The 24083-nt window shown below is 36.5% G+C and overlaps 1 protein-coding gene across 1 annotated transcript; it reads right to left on the reverse strand.

Moving 5' to 3' along the window:
- Window positions 1-1899: 1899 nt before the first annotated feature.
- CAND1 (cullin-associated and neddylation dissociated) lies at window positions 1900-21539 on the reverse strand. The gene is given in 30 exon segments (XM_089394696.1): window positions 1900-2675; window positions 3463-3601; window positions 3700-3777; window positions 3958-3996; window positions 3999-4127; window positions 4233-4339; window positions 6714-6865; window positions 6959-7144; window positions 7232-7480; window positions 7759-7998; window positions 8104-8266; window positions 8379-8500; window positions 8642-8734; window positions 10522-10662; window positions 10847-10930; window positions 11038-11151; window positions 11490-11588; window positions 11702-11803; window positions 11988-12072; window positions 13220-13308; window positions 13400-13450; window positions 13708-13831; window positions 13953-14107; window positions 14376-14490; window positions 14807-14936; window positions 15209-15374; window positions 16561-16771; window positions 17852-18021; window positions 18226-18376; window positions 21268-21539. Coding segments are annotated over 29 exon segments (3705 nt in total). The 5' UTR covers window positions 18262-18376; window positions 21268-21539; the 3' UTR covers window positions 1900-2539.
- Window positions 21540-24083: the final 2544 nt, after the last annotated feature.

Here is a 24083-nt window from a genome sequence, read left to right on the forward strand (position 1 = left end):
AATGATGATGCCCTCAAAATGTCATCCAAGGCAATGCCAAATTTCCATTTGTGCCTTCATTCAAACATATCTCATGGTATATATCGTGAAAGTCCCCAAAAACGAGGATTTCAAACCCTAGCAATTAAGCCATGTGTTTATAATGAATGGCAAGCAAATAATTCACTGGCATCAAAGAAAAAACCCTCATAGAAATTTTTAAAAGTTGAGACAAGCTAACCATAACAAAAAGGTATACCCCCATGGTTCAAATCTCTTACCTGCATGTTAAAGTGCGTTTTGTTAATCATCAATGTGATGATTAGGGTCATAGCTCCCCAAAAATTAATCAAAAGCAAATATATTCTACTTTAACACAAGGCAAGCTCACAAGTGAAAAGATCCAAAATGCGCCACTAACCAAAGCACACCCTCAACTTACATGAAACATGCAACTCCACTAATAACAACGCTTTTAACACAAAATCAAGATTATGCAATGCAAACAAAGTTACACAACCTATTTTTCAAAGATGACTTTGTAAGTTTTGCTTTCGGAATGTGGCAACCGGAATACTCCATGTGAGACATTAAAATGTGGACACAAGAACCTTTAGAAAGAAGGCAACTTGGACATGTGGTGCAAGCAAGTGACCAAAAACTAGCTAGTATACTAATAATAATATAAATTTAAGGTCACAACATACCTAGATGCCAAATTAACATATGAAACACCATACTTACAACAATTTCGTTATTTTGTCTACACAAGCCTCGTACCCTACCCCACTCCATATTGGACCCTATGACCTCCAAGGAGGAAACGCATGTTCTTAAGCATGTCTCCATGTGTCTTTGAATAGTTCAAGTGCACCAAAGTTTAGATTTGAGAGGTTCCAATGCCAAATAATTAAGGCAATGCTTAATCCATACTAGAAGACACAAGATAAAAGTGTAAAGAATCATGTGCAATAACAATGGGTTGCTACAAATACTAAATATTGATATATCATCAAACATGCATAAAATATCAAAGTTGTTCAAAAAATGGTGACCACCTTCACTCTTGCACCAATTTACATTGTCTTCCTGTGACTTGGAGAACTTGAAAATTTGGACCATCTTTGTAATTCATTGTGTTACTCATACAACCTGCATCATTACTTAATATACAATTTTGATATTATTTGTTGGAGATGTTTTAAGCTTGCACATTGACATTTCATTTTCATTTTGGTTTAGTACTTTCATAATATAATTAGTACAATTTTCATACTATTTATTGGAGATGCTTATCTTCTAAAAATGGTATATTGGCAATTGCATTTTCCTCCTTATGTAGCTACCATTATAATATAGTAAGTGATAAAATTTCTATACCTAATGATTTTTTAACACATGATTTAGAGAAGTGATACAATTTCTATATTGAATGATTTTTTAACACATGATTTAGAGTTTTCAAGTCCTCTCCAAAACCCAAGGGATACATTTTAAATAAATTGGATTAAGGATTCAAATAAAATGGCATTCTTAAAGTAAAGTGTTAACTTTTTAAAAACAAACATTCAATTTTAAAAATATTGCCATGTCTCATAGTGCATTTAGAAATGAAATTAAATGTAAATTTTCATCCAAGTGTTTTATATTGTTCTTCAAGTATTATCTTTTACAAAACCCAAAAATACATTTTTAATATATTGTATTAGGGATTCAAGAAAAAATAAAAAAATCTGGCATGGTTGAATAAATCTGCATGTCTCATGGGACATTTGGAAATGGAATTTATGTTCATGGCTCATTAATAAATTGATATGTTTAATACTGCAAGGCTTAGTACAACGACATATATACTTCATTTGCCAGAGAGTAATTTTATTTTATCTCAAATTACCATTCAATTAGAGACTCTGAATCATTAAACCTAGAACATCTATATTTCCTGAAAATGTGGCATTACTTATTACTCAATAAGCAGCTTGATTTCTAGTGAACAGTGATTGAAATGGCCTCATCCCTGTTCGAGTATAAATTTATTTGCTTCTAGTGGCTTGTTAGGTATAACTCTTCCAGATAATACAACAAAAACCGGCCAAAACCAAACGACTCTAATGAAGAGATTTATACTTTTTAGGGGTCTAAACTAACTTGCATGTCATCTTCTCAATGATAAGCTTGTCAATAATTTCATAGAAAGAATTCAAAGCAACGTCTACAAAATTATAATATACAGTTTAATAAGGATTGCACACTCCAAATTCTAGACGAGTACAAAATTGTTTAAAATATTTCTTAGCAGAATCCTAAATCTGTTAATGTATCAACCAATGAGTACACCTCTAATAGCTATATCCTTGCATAACATTGTGATTGTCGCACTACTTTCATGGAGAAATAGAATCCAAAAAGCTCTTGCCTAATCCTGATTGACACAAAGGGTTCTAATAATTGCCAAAAAACTAAAGAAACATGTCCTAAAATTACAATTTGCCTCTTTGCCACACTACAATTTGGAGCAACTAAAAATCCTTATTTTCCCACTGTCAAAATAATGTTGAGCCTAATTCATATCGATGACATCACCCACTACCATTGTATCACTCTCATGGCGAACAACATTATACTTTTCTGAAAGAGCATTTGACTTTTTGATAGAGTCCATCAGCATTTTGAATTTAGCACTCCATTCACCACCACTGCATCAACAGAAGAAAAAGAAGGATTCAATTAATTGCATGGTTAAAAATCAGGAACAGTATTATTCTGCATAAGCTTTTGCAATGTTTAAAAGTAATATTGTTTCTTCTCTCTTGAACATCTATCGATGCGGGTTACTCGAGCTACTGTATACTACTATAAAGAGTACCCCAAAAAAAGGGAGTCACCAGATATACTAATTGTAACAGTACCCCACAAAAGAGTCACCATATATACACAATGTTTAAAAGTAATATTGTTTCTTCTCTCTTGAACATCTATCGATGTGGGTGACTCGAGCTACTGTATACTCCTATAAAGAATACCCCAAAAAAAGGTAGTCACCAGATATACTAGTTGTAACAGTAACCCACAAAAGAGTCACCATATATACTGGTTGTAACACTAATAGTAATAACCTTTCATCATTTATAGAATTATATATGATTTCTTGCTCATGAAATATCAATCCTTAAAAAGTATCTGAAACGTTCTTAGGAAACTAACTGCCAGGTTAATCACACCAAAAATAAACATCCTGAAATCTGTCCTATCAGTCAAATCTCTCTTCCGTCATTGCATTCAAGGCCCTAACTAATTGCTTCTATTAATTATGGATTTCCAGAATTCTCATTCGTATTATCTCTTAATCTCCCCAATGAAACTTACTACAACAAAAAGTGCAGACCCCAAAAAATTATAATGGAAAGATTCCAGAATTTAAAAACTTGTATCAATATATAAAAAGGGCATAGTGTTTGCATTATTTTGAATAAGAGGCATTACCTAATACGATTGAGAGAAACAATTGCACGAAGTGCACTTCGAATCATATCTTCATTGCGATCTACTTCTTGCTTCACAACATCCTGCTTTGGTTTGTGAGTGATTGTCTTTTCTAAGGGCTCTACCAATGAATCAAGAACTGCATCATAGAAGGCCCCAGTCAGTTAAACCTGAGGAACATGTCAATCAATGGTTATTGTAACATAAAAAGCAATAAGTGAAAGCAAACCAGCAAACCTGCCAGAACTGCAGAAGCACACTTATCCGCAAGCTTTGAAAGTATGAGGTGGCATGGCATTTTCACATCATAATGATCTAGCACAAATAGAAATGCGAATGAATATTCATGAAAAATCATGTATCAATTGCTACTTATCATCAAAATAATTGGGTACATAAACTAATGTATTGAACTTGATAAGAAATGTAAGGCAATACAACAAATATATTAATTTATTTATATTAAAGCATCAAATAAACATTATTGATACTGGCCATTTAAACCTTATTGAAGATAGGGAATAATGAAAGTTAAGGATTAATGTGATCGAGGCAATTATCAAGCAATGTATCCACGCACTCAAAAGTTGCTTTCCTCAGCTCCATCCCATCATCAAGAGTGTGCTTGAAAGGACCAAGATCAAGTGGCCTTATCAGTTCTTGTTGCAACAAGAAATAGGAAAGCACTATATAAGCACAAGTTATCAATGCTAGATCTGATGAATAGACAATCATTCAACATGATCTTACGCATGTTCTAGTCCATACCTTGACAACAATTTGTTCATATAGAAGAGGTAGTAATTCTACGAGGAGACCCTTTATTAGGTTTGGCTTATTGTGAGTTGTTGTACTCAACGCTGAAACAGTTGCACGCCTGAATGCAAAACATGCAGAAAATGTTAACAAACAATCAAGACACTGTCATCAACTCAGCCACTCAAAATGCATCAAAACAAAAGTCAAACAATTAAATATGGACTTGAGAAAACTGAGTCTACATACTATTTTAATCAAGCCAAGTTTCTAAGATCCAAACTGTGTTAGTTCAAAAATGAAATATTTTTAAAATACCATGTTGGCATATTTTTTGCACTCTTTCACATCAAAACCTTAGAGTTGTGCCTCTATGTTTTCCAATCCCGATATTTCAGATTCTCGCATACTTCATTGTGCCCATCGGAAACCATCGGAAACCTAGGAAGGTCAAGGAATCGAAGGGGTGAAAGATTATCTCAGGAACAAGCTTCACCATGACCAATTGAACAATCCCCATCAAACAAGGTCATCTCCCTCAACCTTCAAAGAGAAGTCGACCCAGAGGCCAAGGTGGAATGATTGGTGAAACTTCGACTCAGCTCTCAGGGAACAGGGGAAATAGAGTACGCCTAATTCGAGTAATAGAATCCCTTTCACCTGAACCTGAACAACCTTGAGCTCATCGGGGACCATTTAGTTGATTGCTTGAGATGGTTAATAGCCAGGGGCCAATCCAGTAGGGGTCTTTTCTTGTATTTTGATTTGTAATTTTCATGTTTGTGATTGATTGATTTCAACTGTCTTTCTGGATTGAGGTCTTGAGTTCGGTCGTGAGTTAATAGAATTTCATTTTCTTTTCTTTGATTTGTATTTTCTGGTCATTTGAAAGTTTGCTTGATGGATTGATTTTCTTTGCTTCCTGGTTCGCGTCCGTCCGGGCCCCGTCCAGTCATCGGATGACCTCCCGGGCTTCGGGACATGCATGAACAGTTTCCAGCCGTTGATTCCTGTCTCGAGCGCATTGCCCCGAAGTCTCTGCTTCATACTACAGACAGATCGATCGGCTCGATTTGGCAATCTTCTCACTGACATTCCCCCTTCTAGGCTCCCCGATCGTCTTGCTTGCTGAAGGGAAATGACCGACCCTCTCGTCCGTTATCTTCCCCATATCTCGGAAGGAACCACGCCACAGAACTTCTGACATATGACCAGCATGCAAATATAGAAGGAACATGTCAATGTCTCATGCTTGAAAAGAACATGTCAACAACTTAAGGCACTCATTTTCTGACACTGGTTAGAAGGTAGTTGAGGACAGTTTTGGTAAGGTGCCTGTATCGAGCACCTTTATAAGAGGCTAAAATGATAAAAATAGCCATGCTTCAGGGTGTTTTGGGAGGCAACATGACAAGGGAGTGAGTTTAGAGGAAGCCTGGAGAGACCCTCTAATTTTCAAGGGACAACAAACAGGGTAGGGATACATCACCACTGATCCAAGTTGCACCTCTAGCTGCTCCAAGCAAAAGCTCTCTCCTCCCAAGTATAACAAGTTAAAACTATTGCTGCCACTTAAAAACTCCTGTCATGTTGTTTCATTGCTTCTCTTCACTTGCAAACTGATGTTTAAGAGATTTGGAAACCCGTGGAGGTCTTAAAAGAAATAGTGGGACCAATGCATAAAGAAGAAAGATCAAAAAGGAAACTACTTTATGGACACACCAGCCCCATAGGGGACTCTGCCGACCCTCACGGAGTTAAGGGACATATTTATGTGCTATGTTAAGAAGTGACATTCACAGGACAGCCCTTCTGGGCAGGGGCATATCCATGTGCCATGTTAACAGGGGGACATTCACAGGACTTTCCTACTGGGCAGGGGGCATATTGATGTGTCATGTTAACAGGGGACATTCACAGGACAGCCCTTCTGGGCAGCTTATGGCTCCAAGATGTCTTTGATTTGTCCCCTAGATTTCAGCGACCTTTCTGGACATTCCAAATGCATCCCCCTTATCTTAAACATAAGGGATGCAGTGGTCAGATCATGGAACCCTGAGGATATGTACATGGAAAATAGATTCAGGCAAACACATCAATTTTACTATAGATGTCAACATTGACATCCATAATCCACAACATCATTGAAACATGTTTCTTCCTATATCCATGTATATTTAAGATACAATTTAGAGAGAGAGAATAGATTTTTTATGAAACATCCATGAGACCAAATAGCCTTTACCTCGAGAGAGTAGTTTTTTATGAAACATCCACGAGACCAAATAGTCATACCATGGAAAAGGAGACATAATATATTATGTAAGACAAGCTTACCAGTTATAAATTCTAAATTTTCATGCATCTATACAGAAGAACAGACAAATTATATTCACCATAATCTAATTCTAAAATCTAAGCCATCAAAAAAGAAAATATTTCAAAACAAGGTATTTTAACAATCAGTAACCAAGCAAGCTACCAGTAAGGTTTGCCTTACTCTATCTTCATCTTTAATGAGCATCAAGAATGATGATATGACAGGCTGGATAACTGGATCAATTTTTTCAGGGCGCTCTACAAAAGTATACTTCACAGCAATAACCACGGTTGCCCTTGTGAAAGCAGCAGGGCTGAAAGTTCGCTCCTGAAAATGAAATAAATTTTCAACTTAACATAAATATCTGGGATGAAGCAATATAAAATTAAGCATACATTGCCCACTTCGAATAACAAATACCTTTAGTTCTGGGACAAGTTTCTCAGGCTCAATAAGAGCAATCTTCCCAAGACACTCTGCAACAACGTTGCGTACCCCCTCTTCCTCACTCTCACAATGATTAAATAATAATCTTAGTATTTTGTCAACATTTGCATCCTGCAAGTCAACCTGGCCAGCTTCATCTACAGTTTGCCTAGCAATAACCTGCCACAGGATGAATGTGAGCTGTGAATGTCCATCAAGCACAAAAGCAGTCATCTATGCATGCAAGCTAAATATTATATGAAATACCTCCTTCAAGGAATGTAACAAAAGGTACTGCTTCTTTTGTTGGTTGTCAATTTGATTTAAAATAAATGGAAGATATTTAGAGAGGTTTCCAACGGCTATGTTTCCAAGTGCATAAGAAGCGGCTGACTTTATTTCTTCAAAAGGAGATTGGAAAGACTCAATCACAATTCCTTCTATATTTGCATGCTGGCTTAGATCTTTCCGTCTGCCAATTTCACCAAGACATAGCAGAGCAAGGTGTTGCCGAGCCTGTAATGTACAGAATATATAATCAAAACTCAGCAAGTCATTTCAGATGGGGAAATTACACAGTTTAAATATATTAAACTTACATTCAGGCACTACAAAAAATTAAATTATTTGTATGTGTACGTCTAACAATATTAACACTCTCGAAAATATGATCCTCAGAAAACTTATAACAATGGAAGATGTAGCATCTGTATGAGAGCAGTCCTGCCAATTTTATAAGTTAAATAAATGTGTTAATAGTAGATACAACATTATTTCACAGTGGCAGAACTAACCGAATTGGAGCCACTACTGTCTCTCAGAATGTTCATCAGCATTTCCACAGTGGATGCACATTTCTGATCTCCTGCAGCAAGGCAAAGAACTGCCACACACTGAGCTATTGAATACAGAGCTTGCTTTGCAAGACCACCCAATTGTGAAGAAGGTTTGGCACTTGAAAGAAGAGCCTCCAATAAAGCATCAAAGCTTGTGTTTGCTGACTGCACCAAAGATGCGAAATTTTTTTGCAAAGCCTGCAAGTTCAAACACGCAGCCATAGTTACCAACAGCAAGACGCATGTAACCTACTATATGCCCCACATAAAAGTGATGATAAAATTTCAACGAACAAAACTTGCCTGCAGAGCTTGACCCTGCAACAATGAACTCCTGACTAGAACAAGAGCTTGTGGAAGAACCCTGTCACATACTACAACACCAACATTTCGGTGACGATTTTGATCAGCCATCATTGTACAGCAAAGCTCCAATGCTAAAGCAGTCATATGGAGGTCTGCATCACTGGAACCCCATTAACGTAGCATCAGAACCCAAACAGGTAAACACACCAGCCTTCCTATGACGTTATATTATGTATAGACAAGCAAGCATTTAATTGTCCATGGGACCACACCTGATAAGGGAGGGAAGTTCTGTGATAATAGCCTCAAATGTAGATGAGGTGATTTTATCACCATAAGCAACAACTAAACAATTCAGAGTCCCCAGTGAAGCTTGCCTTAATGCACGATTGGCCTGTGAAAATTCAAATGCAGCGACCAATATTTTAGCATAAGTAAAAATAGAAAAATAAAACATTTAAGTCAAGCCCAATGACTGACATTAAAACAAATGTTCAAAGCTTAAGCACAGCTCCAAAGCAAAGGTAAAGCTTACCTTCCGCAAAAAGGTTGTTAGTTCTGCAAAAACATGCTCCAGTACACATGACAAATCAATCCGAAGATGAGAGCTAGCAATAACAGCAAATGCCTAATGTATGCATCAACAACAAACATTCATTAGGTGAACTTTCATTCAAAATGACAACAATAAGATAAATACAAAGAATGCTATAGTATCTGATGAAAGAAACAATGGGAAAATTACAAAAAGATGCTCAGAAAAGACCACCAAATGAATTAAAATTGGTATAAATACAATCCAATATTGTGTCCACGTATGCAATGTCTACATGCTAAATGATATAACCTGCTACGAAATCATAACCCAAACAAGTAATCATCTTCTTTGCAATGATCACTTTCCTATCAGCTAAGACTTTTGTACCTTCAGAAATGTGTGATAATGCTTCAAACTCATGGTCCTGATTTCCCATCTGCACATGACTGTCGTCATTATACTGATTATGATGTGACAATGAACTGTCATCACACTGGCCATGTTAATTTGCTTCTTATTGCTAGATAATACAATGAGCTACAGTGGTTGTTTATGTCAAGGCATTGACTGAGGAGACACCCTGCTGATGAGAGATGATGAAGAGAACAATTGTTTCACGTTTTCCATGTAGGGGCTAATTGAAAGTTGAGGTAGGTAGCACAGTGGGTTAGCTCAAATGGTTGATACAAGCTAGAGGTCTCCAGGTCAAGTCCCCAGGCTAGCTGCCTATGTGATATTCTTGATATTATGGGGCTCACTTGATGACCCTCCTGTGCCAGCCAGTTTACCCTGTTATCATCCCCATAATAAGTGATTCTTGGGCTGAAATTGGATCAATGAACTATGATCAATTGATCCTTGGGCTGAAATCCTCCAACACTTTAGGTTAATTCATGTGCACTGTTGTTTAGTTTCTAGTGCCCAACAATGCATTTGGGGATATCTCTGTATATTTTACAGCCAAAGAGACAATTTGGGGTTTAAGTATATCTCTTGTTCTAATTTCACATCTGCACATGACTGGTCATTATATTGATTATGATGTGCCAATCATCTTCTTCACACTATCTATGTTGTATCATTGCTTGTTGCATACATAATACAATGAATGAGCTACAAATAAAATAAGCTCAGGTGGTCAATCATGTCAAAGACATTGAGAGGATACCCTGCCGATTAAAGATTCTGGAGAGCAAAATTGTTACAAATTTTCAACAGGGGGCAATAATAGAAAGTTCAGCTAGGTCATAAGAAAGAAGCAATGCCCTAAATAACTGCAATTACCTCTTTTCTTCGTGAAGTTCTCATGATGTGTTCTTATAGTTGGGTGTGTAGCCTTGTTGGGTTACTTATTGTTTTATGGAAGTAATGTGAAAGACAATTTCAAGCCATGGATGGATATACAGTAATCCTGGAGAGGTTTTGCTGGCAACTACTTTGCCTATAAATACAAAACCATTCCCTGAGATGACAATGAATCTACTCTGAAGCGGTCATGCATTGCATGGAAATATATGTATCTGTCAAGTCCATATTCTGTTGAAAAATAGTTCTCTAACAAATACAGTCTATTAAAAGATTTCCATGCTGAACTTCTAGGATAAGCTTTCCAATAATTTTTTAGTCCCGTGACTCTAGCAAATAACCAAGAGAACATGGACAGAACATCTATATGCAAAAAGGAGCTGAAAGCAAACAGAAATCATTCTGGGATTAAATCCAAAGTAAAGTGGCCTCCATTTCTACAAGAGACTATGCTAAAAGTCATGAGTAAACCAATCATCAACAAGCAGATCCAACAAACCAAGCAAAAATTCTCTGATACGAAGTGCCCACCAGATAAAATGAAATACTTTAAGAGATTCGATCAGTACAACCTTCACTGCTGTAAGGCGTGTTATCTCATTGCCCATGCGATCAACAAGTAGAGGTAAACACATGTGTAGTTCTCCCTGAAGTTTATCACCAAATGTTGAAATGACCAACCCCATGCAAGAAATTGCACACTCCTTAACCTCCTGAATAGAAAAAACAAAACATTAAAAAAATAGAGATCATTGCTAAAATAGGAGAGTCAAATGCTGTAGAATGTATATATGCACTAGCTTAAGCTTCATTTTCATTTGTCTGACGCATAAAATAGCCAATATAAGATTTAAAGGAACCACACCATTCAAAAATAAATTTACTAAGCAAGCTGACCTGATCCTGATCTTGATTTGCCAATCGTGTTAATATGGCATTGTAAATGGGGTGAACATATGGCTTAAAATCGAAAATCTGTGGCTGTGACATAAAAAAAATGCTGGTCAGCTTAAGAAAAAGTCTGACATACTGAATCCTAAGTGAAGATATTTGCAATACATATTAATTGTATTAAGATAGAAATCTACCATCTCAAAGTTTGGGCGAATTGCCCTAACCAGCTCTCCACACACCCTCAGTGCCTCTGCAGTAACCTTGTAATATCGATCACTGACAGCAGAAAGCACTGGTCCAGAAAGGGCCTGAACCAAGATTTCATGTAGTTATCAGCAATAAACTAAAATTGCATTTTGTGAAGATAACTGCTAAAAAGTAATTAAAATGCTAGAATGGAACCCAAAACAAAAGTAAAGTGATATGGAATGTGAAACAATATGTCTGCCAAGTTTTTGAAACCCCAAACAGAAATGCACTAGAAGTAAGAAATGAAATAGAATTTTAATAGATGGAAGAACAAATAATTTGAAAACAGAAAACCTTTTGACAGGTATTTTTAGAAGAAAACGCCTTACTGACAACCTTCACTGCAGCTATTCAAAAAATCAAACAAAGCTGTGCTACTATTTAAGGTAGGCATTACCCTGATGTAGGGATGGAAAACAGATGGTGAATGTGAAGCCATCACAAGCCTTGTGAATATGAGAGCTTCAATCTTCAAATTTGAGTTTGAGGAGTTGTCCTAAGAAAAGACATAACCCAGAAGGCAATATTAGAGTCAACCATTAGAAAACCAATGTCAAAATATCTCAAACAACTTTGATGGTCAAGATCATCAAAAAATCCTTCTCTTACATTAAGTGCTTTCTCAATTCCAGGCACCAATGAACCTATATGATCAGCTAGGCAGTCAGGTAGCACAACCACAAGCTCCTTCAAGACTGAAAATGCCCCAACCTGCATAAGCAAATTTAGGCATACATATCAATATATGGTTTCATAAAAATTCTTAAAAATCAAGAAAAATAAAAACCACAAATTCGTCATATATTAAAGACAGTCCACAACATACATAAGGTAAGCTTCTCAAGTGCACGCTAACTAGTAACATCATTTTTGCAACTCTCCGACTGATACTTACCTTAGTCTTCACTGATTTTTCCCGGAGCTGTCTGTTCAGAGATTTTACTAGTTTAGGAACTTCTTGCTTCAACATCCACAGTGGGCTGCAAGAAAAATAAATAGCATTAGCTAAATAGAAACAACTTAAAAAATGAATCATTTAACATTGTAAAATGAAGTACATATTGTCATGTTGTGACTGCCCATCATCAATGATGTTAGGGACATCATCAAGAACTGCAACATATTTTTAACATAAATACTAGATGCCTTACAAATATTGGGCTATATATTAGATAGCCATTCTAAACAAAAAGCATTAATTCATGTGGAGATCAAAATCAGAGTTAGCCCAAATCTAAGCTGTCATCAATGATGTTCGGGACATCATCCAGAACTGCAACATATTTTTAACATAAATACAAGCTGCCTTACAAATAGTGGGCTATATATTAGATAGTCATTCTAAACAATAACCATTTTGATGTGGAGATCAAAATCAGAGTTAGCCCCAGTCTAAGCTGTCATGTAGTTTGTTTTGTCTCTGAGGTATTATATATTGCAGGCTGGAAAGGCATGATGCAAAATGGTTTTCCATGGGCAATCCCGAACCAAGCTTTATGACTCCTTACAAGAGAGCTGTGTTCCAATGAATGGGCTAATGCCGGAGTCATCCAATTTTGAGGTTTTCCAAGGCTGCTACATGGTCAAATTATGTTTATCTTGTTACTCTTGAGGGAATTTCATTCTTGATGAGCAATCTAAAGGTAACACCGTAACAGCAGTTTTAATTATTTCTCTTCCCGTGTAAACAATGGAAGTGTGCTTTTGTCCCTCAAAGAATGCCAGCATCATAGGTAAAAGTCAAATTTAGGAATATAGATTGTCTTTCGCCCCACATGGTCTTCCTTCATAAGGCATTATGGGATTGTCTGCATAGACCATACGAGTGTTTGGTTACTCTCTTCTTGAAGGAGGTTGGCTAGCAGTCTAGCCATGAGGCCAACAGGATGTGATGCCAGGATAACGAATTTTTTATAGCACCTGACTGTAATTTTCTGTGATAAAGGGATCTATCCAGGTGACCAATTACAGCCATGCACTCGCAGGTAACAGACTAATTGGATTGTCTGGGCAGCAAAACTTAAATCTAGATCACTAATATCTTTAACAACTAGGAAGATACATAACATTATCCTATGCTTCACTGTTACAAGTAATGTCAGCACATTGCAGTTCAACATTACTTACCTTGAATTTAGTGTATCACTATCTCCTGATCCTTTCCTAACATTCCCAGTCTGGCGTAACAACTCGATAAATGCATTAAACACATCCATCTGCATTGGAATAAAAATGAATTTAAGGACACAATGCAATGGATGGGAATATCATCAATCCAGAAATATAATCCAAACAAAGAACTGTTACCTTGACATTTTCTTCTCGCTCTTTAAACCTCTCAATCAACCTTGGACAAGCCTGCATAACAGCTTCGAGTTAACTCACAATGACACAGGATTCTCATTATTTCAAAATATTGTCATTTCATACAATAATCATGTATAAGAACTTTCACATATCCTCTGGTGCACCGATTTTTGGGAGAGAGACATGGAGCACAAATTTAGGAGACGGCTAAGAGGTGGCCCACAATTTCAGAAAAAATAAGAACTTTAAAATTTAAATTGTCAAAGTCCAGCAAAGAAACCAGTGCTAGAAGGGTACAAAATGCATGCCTCTGTATACAGTTTCAAAAGCATTTCTGGACGAGATGTTATCACTGCAGACAAGCACTTTGCTGCTGCCCTACGAACCTTCCAGCTAATATCTTCATCATCACTATATTCATTGGCACTCTCTCTGCAAAAGAACAGTATGAAAGACACTAGCTATTAAGACTAGCAAAAAGCAACAACATTCTGACAGAGACTGCTAGTAATTGTATGACAATTGTTTTTATCTAAAAATTAAAAATGCTTACTCATCCTCCTCCTCTCCATAACTATCTTCTGTATCCTCTTCCATGTTATCTGTGAAGTTTGGATCATAACTCAAATATTCTAATGCAAGTTCCAAAATAGCATCACAGTAGACAGCCACATCTCTGGCACAGCGTAGCACAAAACTCTCCAATGCCTGCAAGTTGCAGCTGGATAGTTAGCACTTAGCAGCAATCATTGTATTTACCATGGGTGCATACATAAGATAAGATACATGGACCCATATAAACATAAGACTGTTGTAATGAAACATTCTTAAAAAACAAGCTGAGAATCAAAAAACACGTTTAATATGCTCTGAATATTGTGTATCAGCTTCATGCCTCGAAAGAAATACCACATAAAATATGCAAGATGTAGAAGCAAACCACAATGTGTCCTGATGAGAAGCAAACGCTAAATACCTGTAAGCTATATTCTCGGAGTTCTTCGTCTGCTTCTGATGCATTTCGACAATAACTAATGAGTAATGGAACTGTTTCATTCAAATGGGGTCCAAACCTGTATCCAACAGCGCGACTGCAAGGCAGAGGACTCTATATAAGTATTTTTTTATGCCAGAGCTGTAAAGAACCTACTGATACAATACTAAAAAATAGAACCAAACTGAAGTTATTTTTCAAGCAACATGATAGTTATTATACAGTTTGAGTAGAAGAGGTACTCAAACCTTCTAAAAACATGATATAACATTATATATTGTGCAACATTATATATTGTTCAAAAACATGTCAAAATGTGTTTATTGTTTAATGTCTTTAAGATTTAAAATGTGTGAATTCCAAACTTTAATTATGTTGCTAAAGCACACTGCCTGCTAAAGTTGAATTAATACCTGAGTGCCCCAATCATTTGTATGTTTGTCCGGACCATATCTGGTTTTGTGTTCTTTTGCTGCAGCAAAAGCACCACCTTGACTGTCGCCTTTGCCAATAAATCATCTGATAAACTAGAAGCAAGTGATGCTACAAACAAGTGACTGGAGTAAGTTTTTTTATTCCTCAACTGAAATAGTATAAAACAACAATGCTTTAAGCAATCTGCAAAAAACCTCACATCATATGGTGACAGCCACTAAAGATTTGTTCAGTGCCTTAAATGGACACACAAACTTACACATGTCTGTATGTATGTGGGTGTCTATGTCCATCTATAACATGTATTTTATATAAAATACTTTTAATATTAAAGTCAACGTACATAAAAGAAAGGCTATAAAACCTGTTAAACAACATACCAAGGCATGAAATGGTCTTCTTTCTAATGCTGGCTTGATTTGAACTCAGTTGTGAAAGCAAAGAATTCAGCAATACCGGATGATTTATTGCCATGAGGTTTCCAAAACGGTGAAGGACATCAGATAAGATGTCAAGGCAATCGCACTTTATCTCCGTAGTTGTATCCTGAGAAGAACGTACATTTCAGCCCACAACAAGTCAGAGTTTTAACTTTTATCCTTAAATGATCCATTTCAACTCTTTTTAAACACAGCTAACAATCAAATTTTACCATCTTGGAACTCCATATGATGAGACAGAACATGCATACTAATACAGGGTATATAAATTGATTGTCTTCTCCCAAATAAAGTTATATGAATTGATGATAATGGTTAACCTCCACCAGACCAAATTTGGTCTATCTGACCTTAAGAAAGGTACAGAATTCCTTGTTTTGCTTTACAATTTTATTTTTGTGCTCAAAAAGCTTTAAGACCCTATGCTAAAAACTCAGGATTTAATCGTAAAACATGGGATAAAATCAAAAATTTATGCAAAAACTCGTAAGTGAGGTGCCGGACCACGTATAAGTTAAGAAAAGGGTGATTTATCCACTCCTTTTACACTCTAACTTTTCTGATTTGTGCCTGTGGAGACAGGAGGTATTTGTCACTACCCAAGAGGAGGAGATTTACCAGTTTTGTTTAGTGGATTTGGAGGGGCAGAGAAACTCAGTGATTGATTACCTTATGACATGTAGATGACTCATGATCGTGATATACATTTATTATATTTTTTGTTGATATTGACTCTTGAGACTGAGTCAGGACTCAGGACTCAAGATTCAGGACTTAATTCACTGTTGATATGTGATGTAGCAGTAGACTTCTTATCCATCTTATATATTAGCTTTCTTTTCATATTTATGTGGCAAAGCATTTATCTGATGTTGTGGATACTTTAGATGCTAAAATAATTTTAAAATATGAATATTTTTGTAAAATTTTGCCGATTTTTTCAAAAACCTCCCGACTTTAACGACTTTTTCAAATTTTGGACCTTGCCGGCAGCCGATTTATTCACGAGGTCAACTTTTTCCACATTGAATAATATCAAAGCCATAATCCATGCAAATATATCAAATTGACAGAAGTGAAGGGATATCACTAAGTAGCTACAGGAATTTCCTCTCACTAACATTATTCCCACTGAAGCAGTATAATTTGTCATTCTAAATAATAGTACCCTTCACACTTAGCCAATGATGTGGCTTAATTTGGCATGCTAAAAACCTCCATATCAAAACCCTTAAATAGGAACTTAGCAACACTGAAAAAGAGAGGAGAAAAAATGAAGTGGCAACACTTACCACACTTGTGATGCCTTTTATAAATAGAGGCGAAAGTGATGCAACCACGCGCTGGGCAACATTTTGGTTTGTAATTTCAGAAATAATTGTCTTCAAAGCTATGTTAACAATGTCACGCCGTTGTTCCTTTCCATTCAACAATCTATTGCACAATGTGTTTGCCATTTCAACCACTCTGTCCTCACTAACTTTCTTCACCAATGGGACAAGGCTGCAAGAGTAGCAAAAGATAATATCAATCATAAAGATATGCCAAGTAAGTCTATCATAAAGATATGCCAAGTAGACATAACCCTAACCTCAAGGTTGTAATGTTTTAGAAACCAATACAGACTCAACACAGAAAATACATTGTTGTACCCATGAACATAAGGCTGGCACTCTATAAGATGGCTCCCATTATAGTCATGGGGTAATAGCTCAAATGGTGGGGTGTGAGTTTGTTAACAGCCACACCCGGAGTCAAAATGGTGGGGTGTGAGTTTGTTAACAGCCACACACAGTGTCAAATCCTGTCAGTGACATGTTGGCCAATAATGACCACATTGGCCTGCAGTGGCTTGGCTGAAAGAAATTGAGAAATTAAAGATATTTTGGGGACCATGTCACACAGATTTCCAAACATCCCCATAATATAACCAAAATATTGCACGAACAGTTAACCAAATTGTGGTAGTAATTCCATATTGGATGCAGGGACACTGTATTTGTTGTACTTAGATAAAGACTTGGCTATCCAGTTTTGTACAAACTTATTGAGCCTTCAATAGCATATAATATTATGATGCTACCAGAAATTAGATGATACACAATCTTAGATGACTAAAGCTAGATTCTTAAATGACCATAGCCTAAGATCTTAGATTTTAGTGACCATATTTATATATTAAGTGATCAAATTCACATATATTTTTAAATGACCAATTCACTATTTATCATTTTATACAAGTCATCATAGATGTGGCAAGTTATCGAGATAGGACAATGTGAATTTCAAATTCAACCACTGAAACATGACAATGAATATCAACTTTCAAGTGATGAGTTCTGCTTGCATGGGAGGTTTCATAATTGTTACACTAGTTATGCCTAGAATCTGCAAAGAAATATCCACACAAAAGTAACTACTAATCGAAGAAAACTTTAGGGATGGACTAATGTTAAATACAAATTGTCAACAGTGGTAACATTCCTAGAGTTGTTCCCAGTTTCACTGCAGGCCCAGAGACATGATCCCAGCATTATTCTCAACAGTTGTTAAAAAAAATTAAAGAGTAAAGAAACAACAAACCATTTTACTGCAAGACCAGAAACATCCCCAGCTACATCGTCAAGTTGTTGAAGTACAGTATTTGATATTTTGATCTCCAAATCGTTATCTGCTTTAAATGTGTCCTTGCTTAACTCATTCAACAAATCAGATGTTGCCATGTATCTATAATCTTTGTCCTTTCCCGTAACCTACAAGTAAAATTTGATAAAATCAGCACCCCATTTGAGAGGCCACGTGAAATAACCAAATATTTTTTCATCGTGATTTAATACCTCTAAAGGGGAAAAATCATAAAATAGACAGAATATGCCATCTCATCGGCTAGAAGATTTCCTTAATAGATGAAATTATATCTCCATATATTCAATAAAGAAACAGATGAGTAGAGATACCTTCTCCAGTATGCCATTAATAGTAATGTTCGACATTTTAGAATATGATATCTTCAATATAGCGTCAGGATTTGAATTTAATAGTTTGCCTTTTTTACGTACAGCTTTTTCTGATCAACCACACAAAACTTGATACTTTGGCTTCTGTATTCTGCAAGACAGTGTTGACAACAGAATGTAAACCTATAATGCAAATGACAAATTCAGATGTTAGAATTAGAAAAGAAACGGAATGAAATACCATTACTTGCGGTGACTTCTGTTGAGTTAAGACCACAGCTTTAACTATTCAATGGATGGTAAAGTGGAGAAGATTACAAAAATGTCTCCTGAGTCCTAATGACCAAAATAGGTTGCCAGAAAATGGACAGCCAAACACCTAACTTCTAATGGTAAATTTAATTAAAAAATAAATAAAAAAACTAGCATAGATCCACCTTGGCCCTGGATCTTTAAAGGGATGAGAAGTTCAGGTGGGACTTTTTTCCCTTGACACTAAAACAAAAGAGCATGCACACTTTCTAGTGAATAAATCCAAGGGCCAAAACCTCAATTACGTAATACAAGGACATATATAGTTCATTATAACTTTAGTTAGACAGGGCATTACCAATCTCAAATGGCATTCACAATTGTAGCAAAACTAACATACTATGGAAACCCAAATTATGCCATCACACCCACTGAAAATTTGGGTCAGTCAGCACAAATCATGGAAAGTTTACATACTTAAAAGCATGATTCAATGGTTTTATAAAGCTACCATTTATTTGTTTGAGCTCTGTACCGTCATCTAACACTGTCAAGTTCACCAATGGCCTATTGGTCTTATCAGTCCAACCCAGTTATTGAAATTATAGACACATCAGTCATAATCCAAATGGAACAAACCAATTCCAACAAACTCCCAACTGTATCCTTCTTCAAAAGGGTGCTATATGAGCCAATATAAGGTTGCTTGCAAAATGAGCAACACCATTTACCGATCCCACCTAATTTCTCCTTTGGGTCAATTCTCTTCACATGATTTCCACGGTGATGAACTCAGTGATGAGCTCAGGTGATGTGATTACTTGTTACACCACTTCTTCCAGCACTACTTCTCCACTGGATACACAGCCACTGTCACAGCATATTTCTTTCAAGAATAGGCCATAAATAGATAAAAATTAGACTCTTATTGTCCAACTTAATTTGAGTTTTATTGTGCCCACAGTAGACGTTTGATGAAATCCCTCTTCTCCTTTACCTTGAATTTCCAACCCGCAAAAAAATCCTTGTTATTCTATCCTCAAAACTGTCGCTCTTACAAATTCTCTCTGCAAAAAAACTCCTTGTTATTCTATCCTCAAAACTGTCACTCTTACAAATTCTCTCTGCAAAAATGTTGGAATAGTAATTGCACGTGACAGAGACACCTTAACATGCCATCCAATTTCACCCATCAGCATCCTAATTTCTTCGGGAATATAATTGATCTCAATTCATTTCTAGCATAGCCAAACTCATGTCACCATAAGAACCTTTGGGGTGCTTTCTCAAATGTTCAAGAACAACATCTCTGGCTGCAAGTCAAATTTAGACTTTGATTTCCCTTCTTAAGTTTGTGTCTCCTGTAAGCCAAAATCCTTTCAATGTTGTAGAAATTTGGAATAAACATAAAGGTGAATTTTGCTTTTGATACTGGTTGGTTCCAGTAGATTTTCAGTTCTTTGTATTTAATACCCTGCAAATTTGCTTCAAGAATCAACTGCTCTTTTAAATGTATGCTCTTATAAGTTATATGTTCTTACCAACTACTTCAGTCCACAGTTGGGCAGTTGGGCTACTCTCAGTTCACTAGCCTCGGTGATTTCATTCCATGGAAAATAGACTCCTTTCAGGGCATCTAAATGAAGGGAGGGATTGAAGGGCTTCCTTGAGTTTTACTGTCGATCAAAAAGAAAAAAGCGGCCATGTTTTTACAGCATTGGATAGAATTGTATGCCTCTCAAGGAACAAAGAGATGCTTCTTTGGCAAAATAACCTAAAGATAGATTTTAAAATACTCTCAGAGACAGGAGAGCATGCATAGCCATTGTTCAATGGAGGTTGAGATACAAAGAGTATATAGAAACAAAGAACTAAGTCAATCAAGTTGTTCACTTGTAAACTTGAAATGTAATGCAAAGTTTTCGCTAAAAGTACAAGGAGTCAACTTGTGTCATGAATTGCTGGGACTTTCTAATCTACTAGCCACAATTACAGTGCAAGACCCCGGATATGGTGAGGCTAGAGCAAACAATAAAATGGAAGGAATGAAGTGAATGGAAGCAATACAGTTTCAGGTTTCTGGGATTTTAGTTAACTAAATCTATAAATATTCTGATTTTAGAGTTAAATGTTTTGAATGAGAGGAGCCACATTATCCTCTTGAATAATGAACACTGAATAGTGATCGTCGATACTGAACTGTGGCTTGGCACAAGATCATAGTTTGAGAGCAACAGATAAAACAAGCAAAGCATTTATGTTTTCACCTCTATAAAAAGCATCGAATGCATTTTTCCCTTTAAAATATCACTCTTCGCTGCCATGAAATGAAGCTTAGTGGGCATTTCTGGCAGATATGTTCTGAATAATCCATTTCACGTTTATGTGTCGATCTAGTAATAAACGGGCAGTAAACTTACCCTTGTCCTTTAAATAACATGTCGATTCCGTAAATTTCACAAAGAACCTAGAGACATCAGCTGTTGGAGTCTAGTGACTTACACATACAATGGCTTCTATAAAAAAACGAAATAGAAGATACCCGATTTTTCAAGTCAAAAGCTTTTAAGCGCCCTAGAGACTGCTCAAATGACGTTTTGCCAATAATGTCCATGCACTCACTCACTGTTACTCGATTTTAATGCCTGTAATACTTAATCCGAAAATCGCGGAGGGCAAATCGAAAACAATATGCAACAACCTCGATAATGTACTGATTTTTTGGTCAGATCATTTCCATGTTTGAGATTCGAACACGAGACATCAAAGAAGAGGGATAGGCAAACTTACAGTTAGGAAAGCCAGCTTCGTGTCTTCTTGATTGCAGATAAACCCTCGTCTCTGCTCAGACCTGCAACTTCTTCGTTTACTGTATTCGGCTTTGGGTTATTGCCTTCGGGTTTGGCTTCCCGCTGGCTCAACACCACTTTATGGCAAACGCTTCCAACTGATTCCTAGGATTGATGTGTGCAACGACTCTTATATAAACACTCTCAGATTGCTTTTTTCTAAGAAATTGATAAAACAACTTTCAAGGTTGGGCATCAAGTGGTCATGTCCCACTTTAATGCCTTTCTCCACCTTAAAGTAACGATGGGCCGCATAGATGTGGCGGGTCAAATTTATGATTGGTTTTGATAGGGTAGGGGTTTTCTATTAATAATGTGATCAATGGCAAGGTCCATAGCACACTAAGGATTTAAATAATATTTTTGTTTTATGATTGTGGTTAATTTTTAATTTTAATTATATATAATTATTATTTTTTAATTTTAATGTTAATTGAGTTAATATTATATTATATAATGTTTTACATAATTAACATTTTACAATATTGTTGTTATGTTGGGTTGTAGAGTGTTTCTCGATGCAATAAAACATGTATAATATGGGTTGAAGAATAATTACTCGAATGGTTAGGATGTAAGTCTCACACTTTCCCACGTGGGTTCAATTTTTTTATGAGACATCTGGCCCATTGTGATTAGATAAAAAGGGTGGACAGACCTAGGAGTGGGATCCCCTCACCAATATGTCTCCATAAATCTCAACCCTTTGTTAACTCATAAGTTATTGGTATTCTAACTTGCAAGCTATTAGATGTATTATTGGGCTATAGTGGCAGCGAGTTACTTTGATGTTAAGCCTAGCCCAAGTCATTATAACAACATATCAATTCCCATGGCTAATGTGTGTGTTTGTGTGTGTGTCGAGGGGCAATAGTTTGAATGGTTAGTAGGTAAGTCTCGCACTTTGCCTGCCCAAATTATCCCTTCTGAGACATCTAGCCCATTGTGATATGGCTAGAATGGTGGACACCCTCTAAAAGTGGGACACCCTGCCCCCCTAACATGTGTGTCTGCCAAAATTCAAATCCCTAATGAGATGTTTGGCTCATTGTGATAAGGTTCAAAGGGTAAACACCCTCTAGGAATAGGACCCCACCCACTAAGTGTGCCTTCAAATGTCCTGGCCCTTGCTAAGTTTAAGTTTCTTACTAGGTGTTGGCTTGTGAATTGTTGTCCCTAGCTTGGATTCATAATAGCATCTGGTGAAATTTGAACTTGGACCTCACCCAAGCAATGTTACCAATTGCCAATTCTCGTGGATGTTAAAAAAATATGTTTGATACATTATTAGAGGTGCTTTGGAAAGGTTTTATTGCCATTGTGGATTGGATTCATGAAAATGTATAAGTTTTTATATACCATGATCCTTATGCCAATGGGGACATCCATAGAGGGAGTGGATTAGTGACTAATACAACGATTTACTTGCTACGAGGTAGTTATGTATGTTTACTTGGTCTTCCCATCCCTCCTATGCATGGCTTGTGTGTGTTGAATATTGTGTGCAAACGTTTTTCAAACTTTTGCTCTATAAAAAAATGTTTGGTCCTTCTAAACACTTAATAGACCTAGGATTAAGATGCATCTACACTAGTGTTGTTTTGTTTTTAGTTCAGTCTATGTGTGTGTGGGAGAGAGAAAAACATTTTAAGGTCACATCTTAACCAAATTCCAAATTGACATATGAGGCTCCCTTGCTTGCAGGACAAGGAACCCCTTCACACAACAATTTGGGGGGAGAGAGAAAAACATTTAAGGTCACATCCTAACCAAATTCCAAATTGACATATGAGGTTCCCTTGCTTGCAGGACAAGGAACCCCTTTACACAACAATTTGACTCTTCAGTCTACAAAGGTGTACATACTCTACTCAACTCTATGTTATTATTAAGATATTTAGTGACTTAAACTTATTATTATTCTAAAATATGCCATGTTAGTGTTACTTTGTACAATTCATTTATACCAAGTTGTAGGATGCATTCTCACTGCAGCAAGAAGGATGACAATTGGATACACCTATCTTATGGATCTTGGGATAGCTTTGTAACAGCCCTGGTGAAAATTCTATGTAATAAAATTTAATAAAGACAAAATAATAACCATGAATTATGGGACACTTATTCCAAGTTGAATGTTGGGCAAGTAATCCTAGTGGGTGTTCATTCGGTTTATTATGGCTAAGGAAATTGGCAAAGTCAACAGCCAAAGCAATTGGAAAGGCAAAGTGGCATCACTTGGCATTTTATTTATGAAAATAATGGAAATTAGGAGAAAAGGAAGGTGAAAGGTCACAAGTTGCATGTGAGGAGGAAAATGAAGGAAAATAATGGAAAATGAAGAAAATAGAGGCCCAATTGATAAAAAGGCTTATGAGGATCAGTTGGTACCTTTTGCCAGTTTGGTTTTGGAGCTCTCCCATTATTCTCTCTCTCACACACACTTGGACACTTAGAGTTTTCTTGGAGCACTTTGGCATTGGATCAAGAAAGGCAAAGAAGGAAAGAGGAAGGACGGAGCAAGCAAGGAAGAGTAGAATCAAGTAGCTACAACAGGATTCTCTACAGGTATCGATTTGCATGTGTGATTTCCTTGCTAGATTTGGCATGTGGTTCTTTACTGTCATGGAATGGGTTTTGCCAGGTGTGACAGTGGTTTCAGCCTAGCCTTGCCATTTTCGAATAGCAATGGTGTGATGGGGTTCTCATGTTTTGGTTGCGCTGGATTGTCGGATGGATTTGAAGTTGAGTGAGGTG

Source organism: Pinus tabuliformis, chromosome 1_2 (genome assembly GCF_031772625.1).
Source record: "Pinus tabuliformis cultivar Carrire ecotype Pingquan chromosome 1_2, CPIR1, whole genome shotgun sequence".
Lineage (NCBI taxonomy): Eukaryota > Viridiplantae > Streptophyta > Pinopsida > Pinales > Pinaceae > Pinus > Pinus tabuliformis.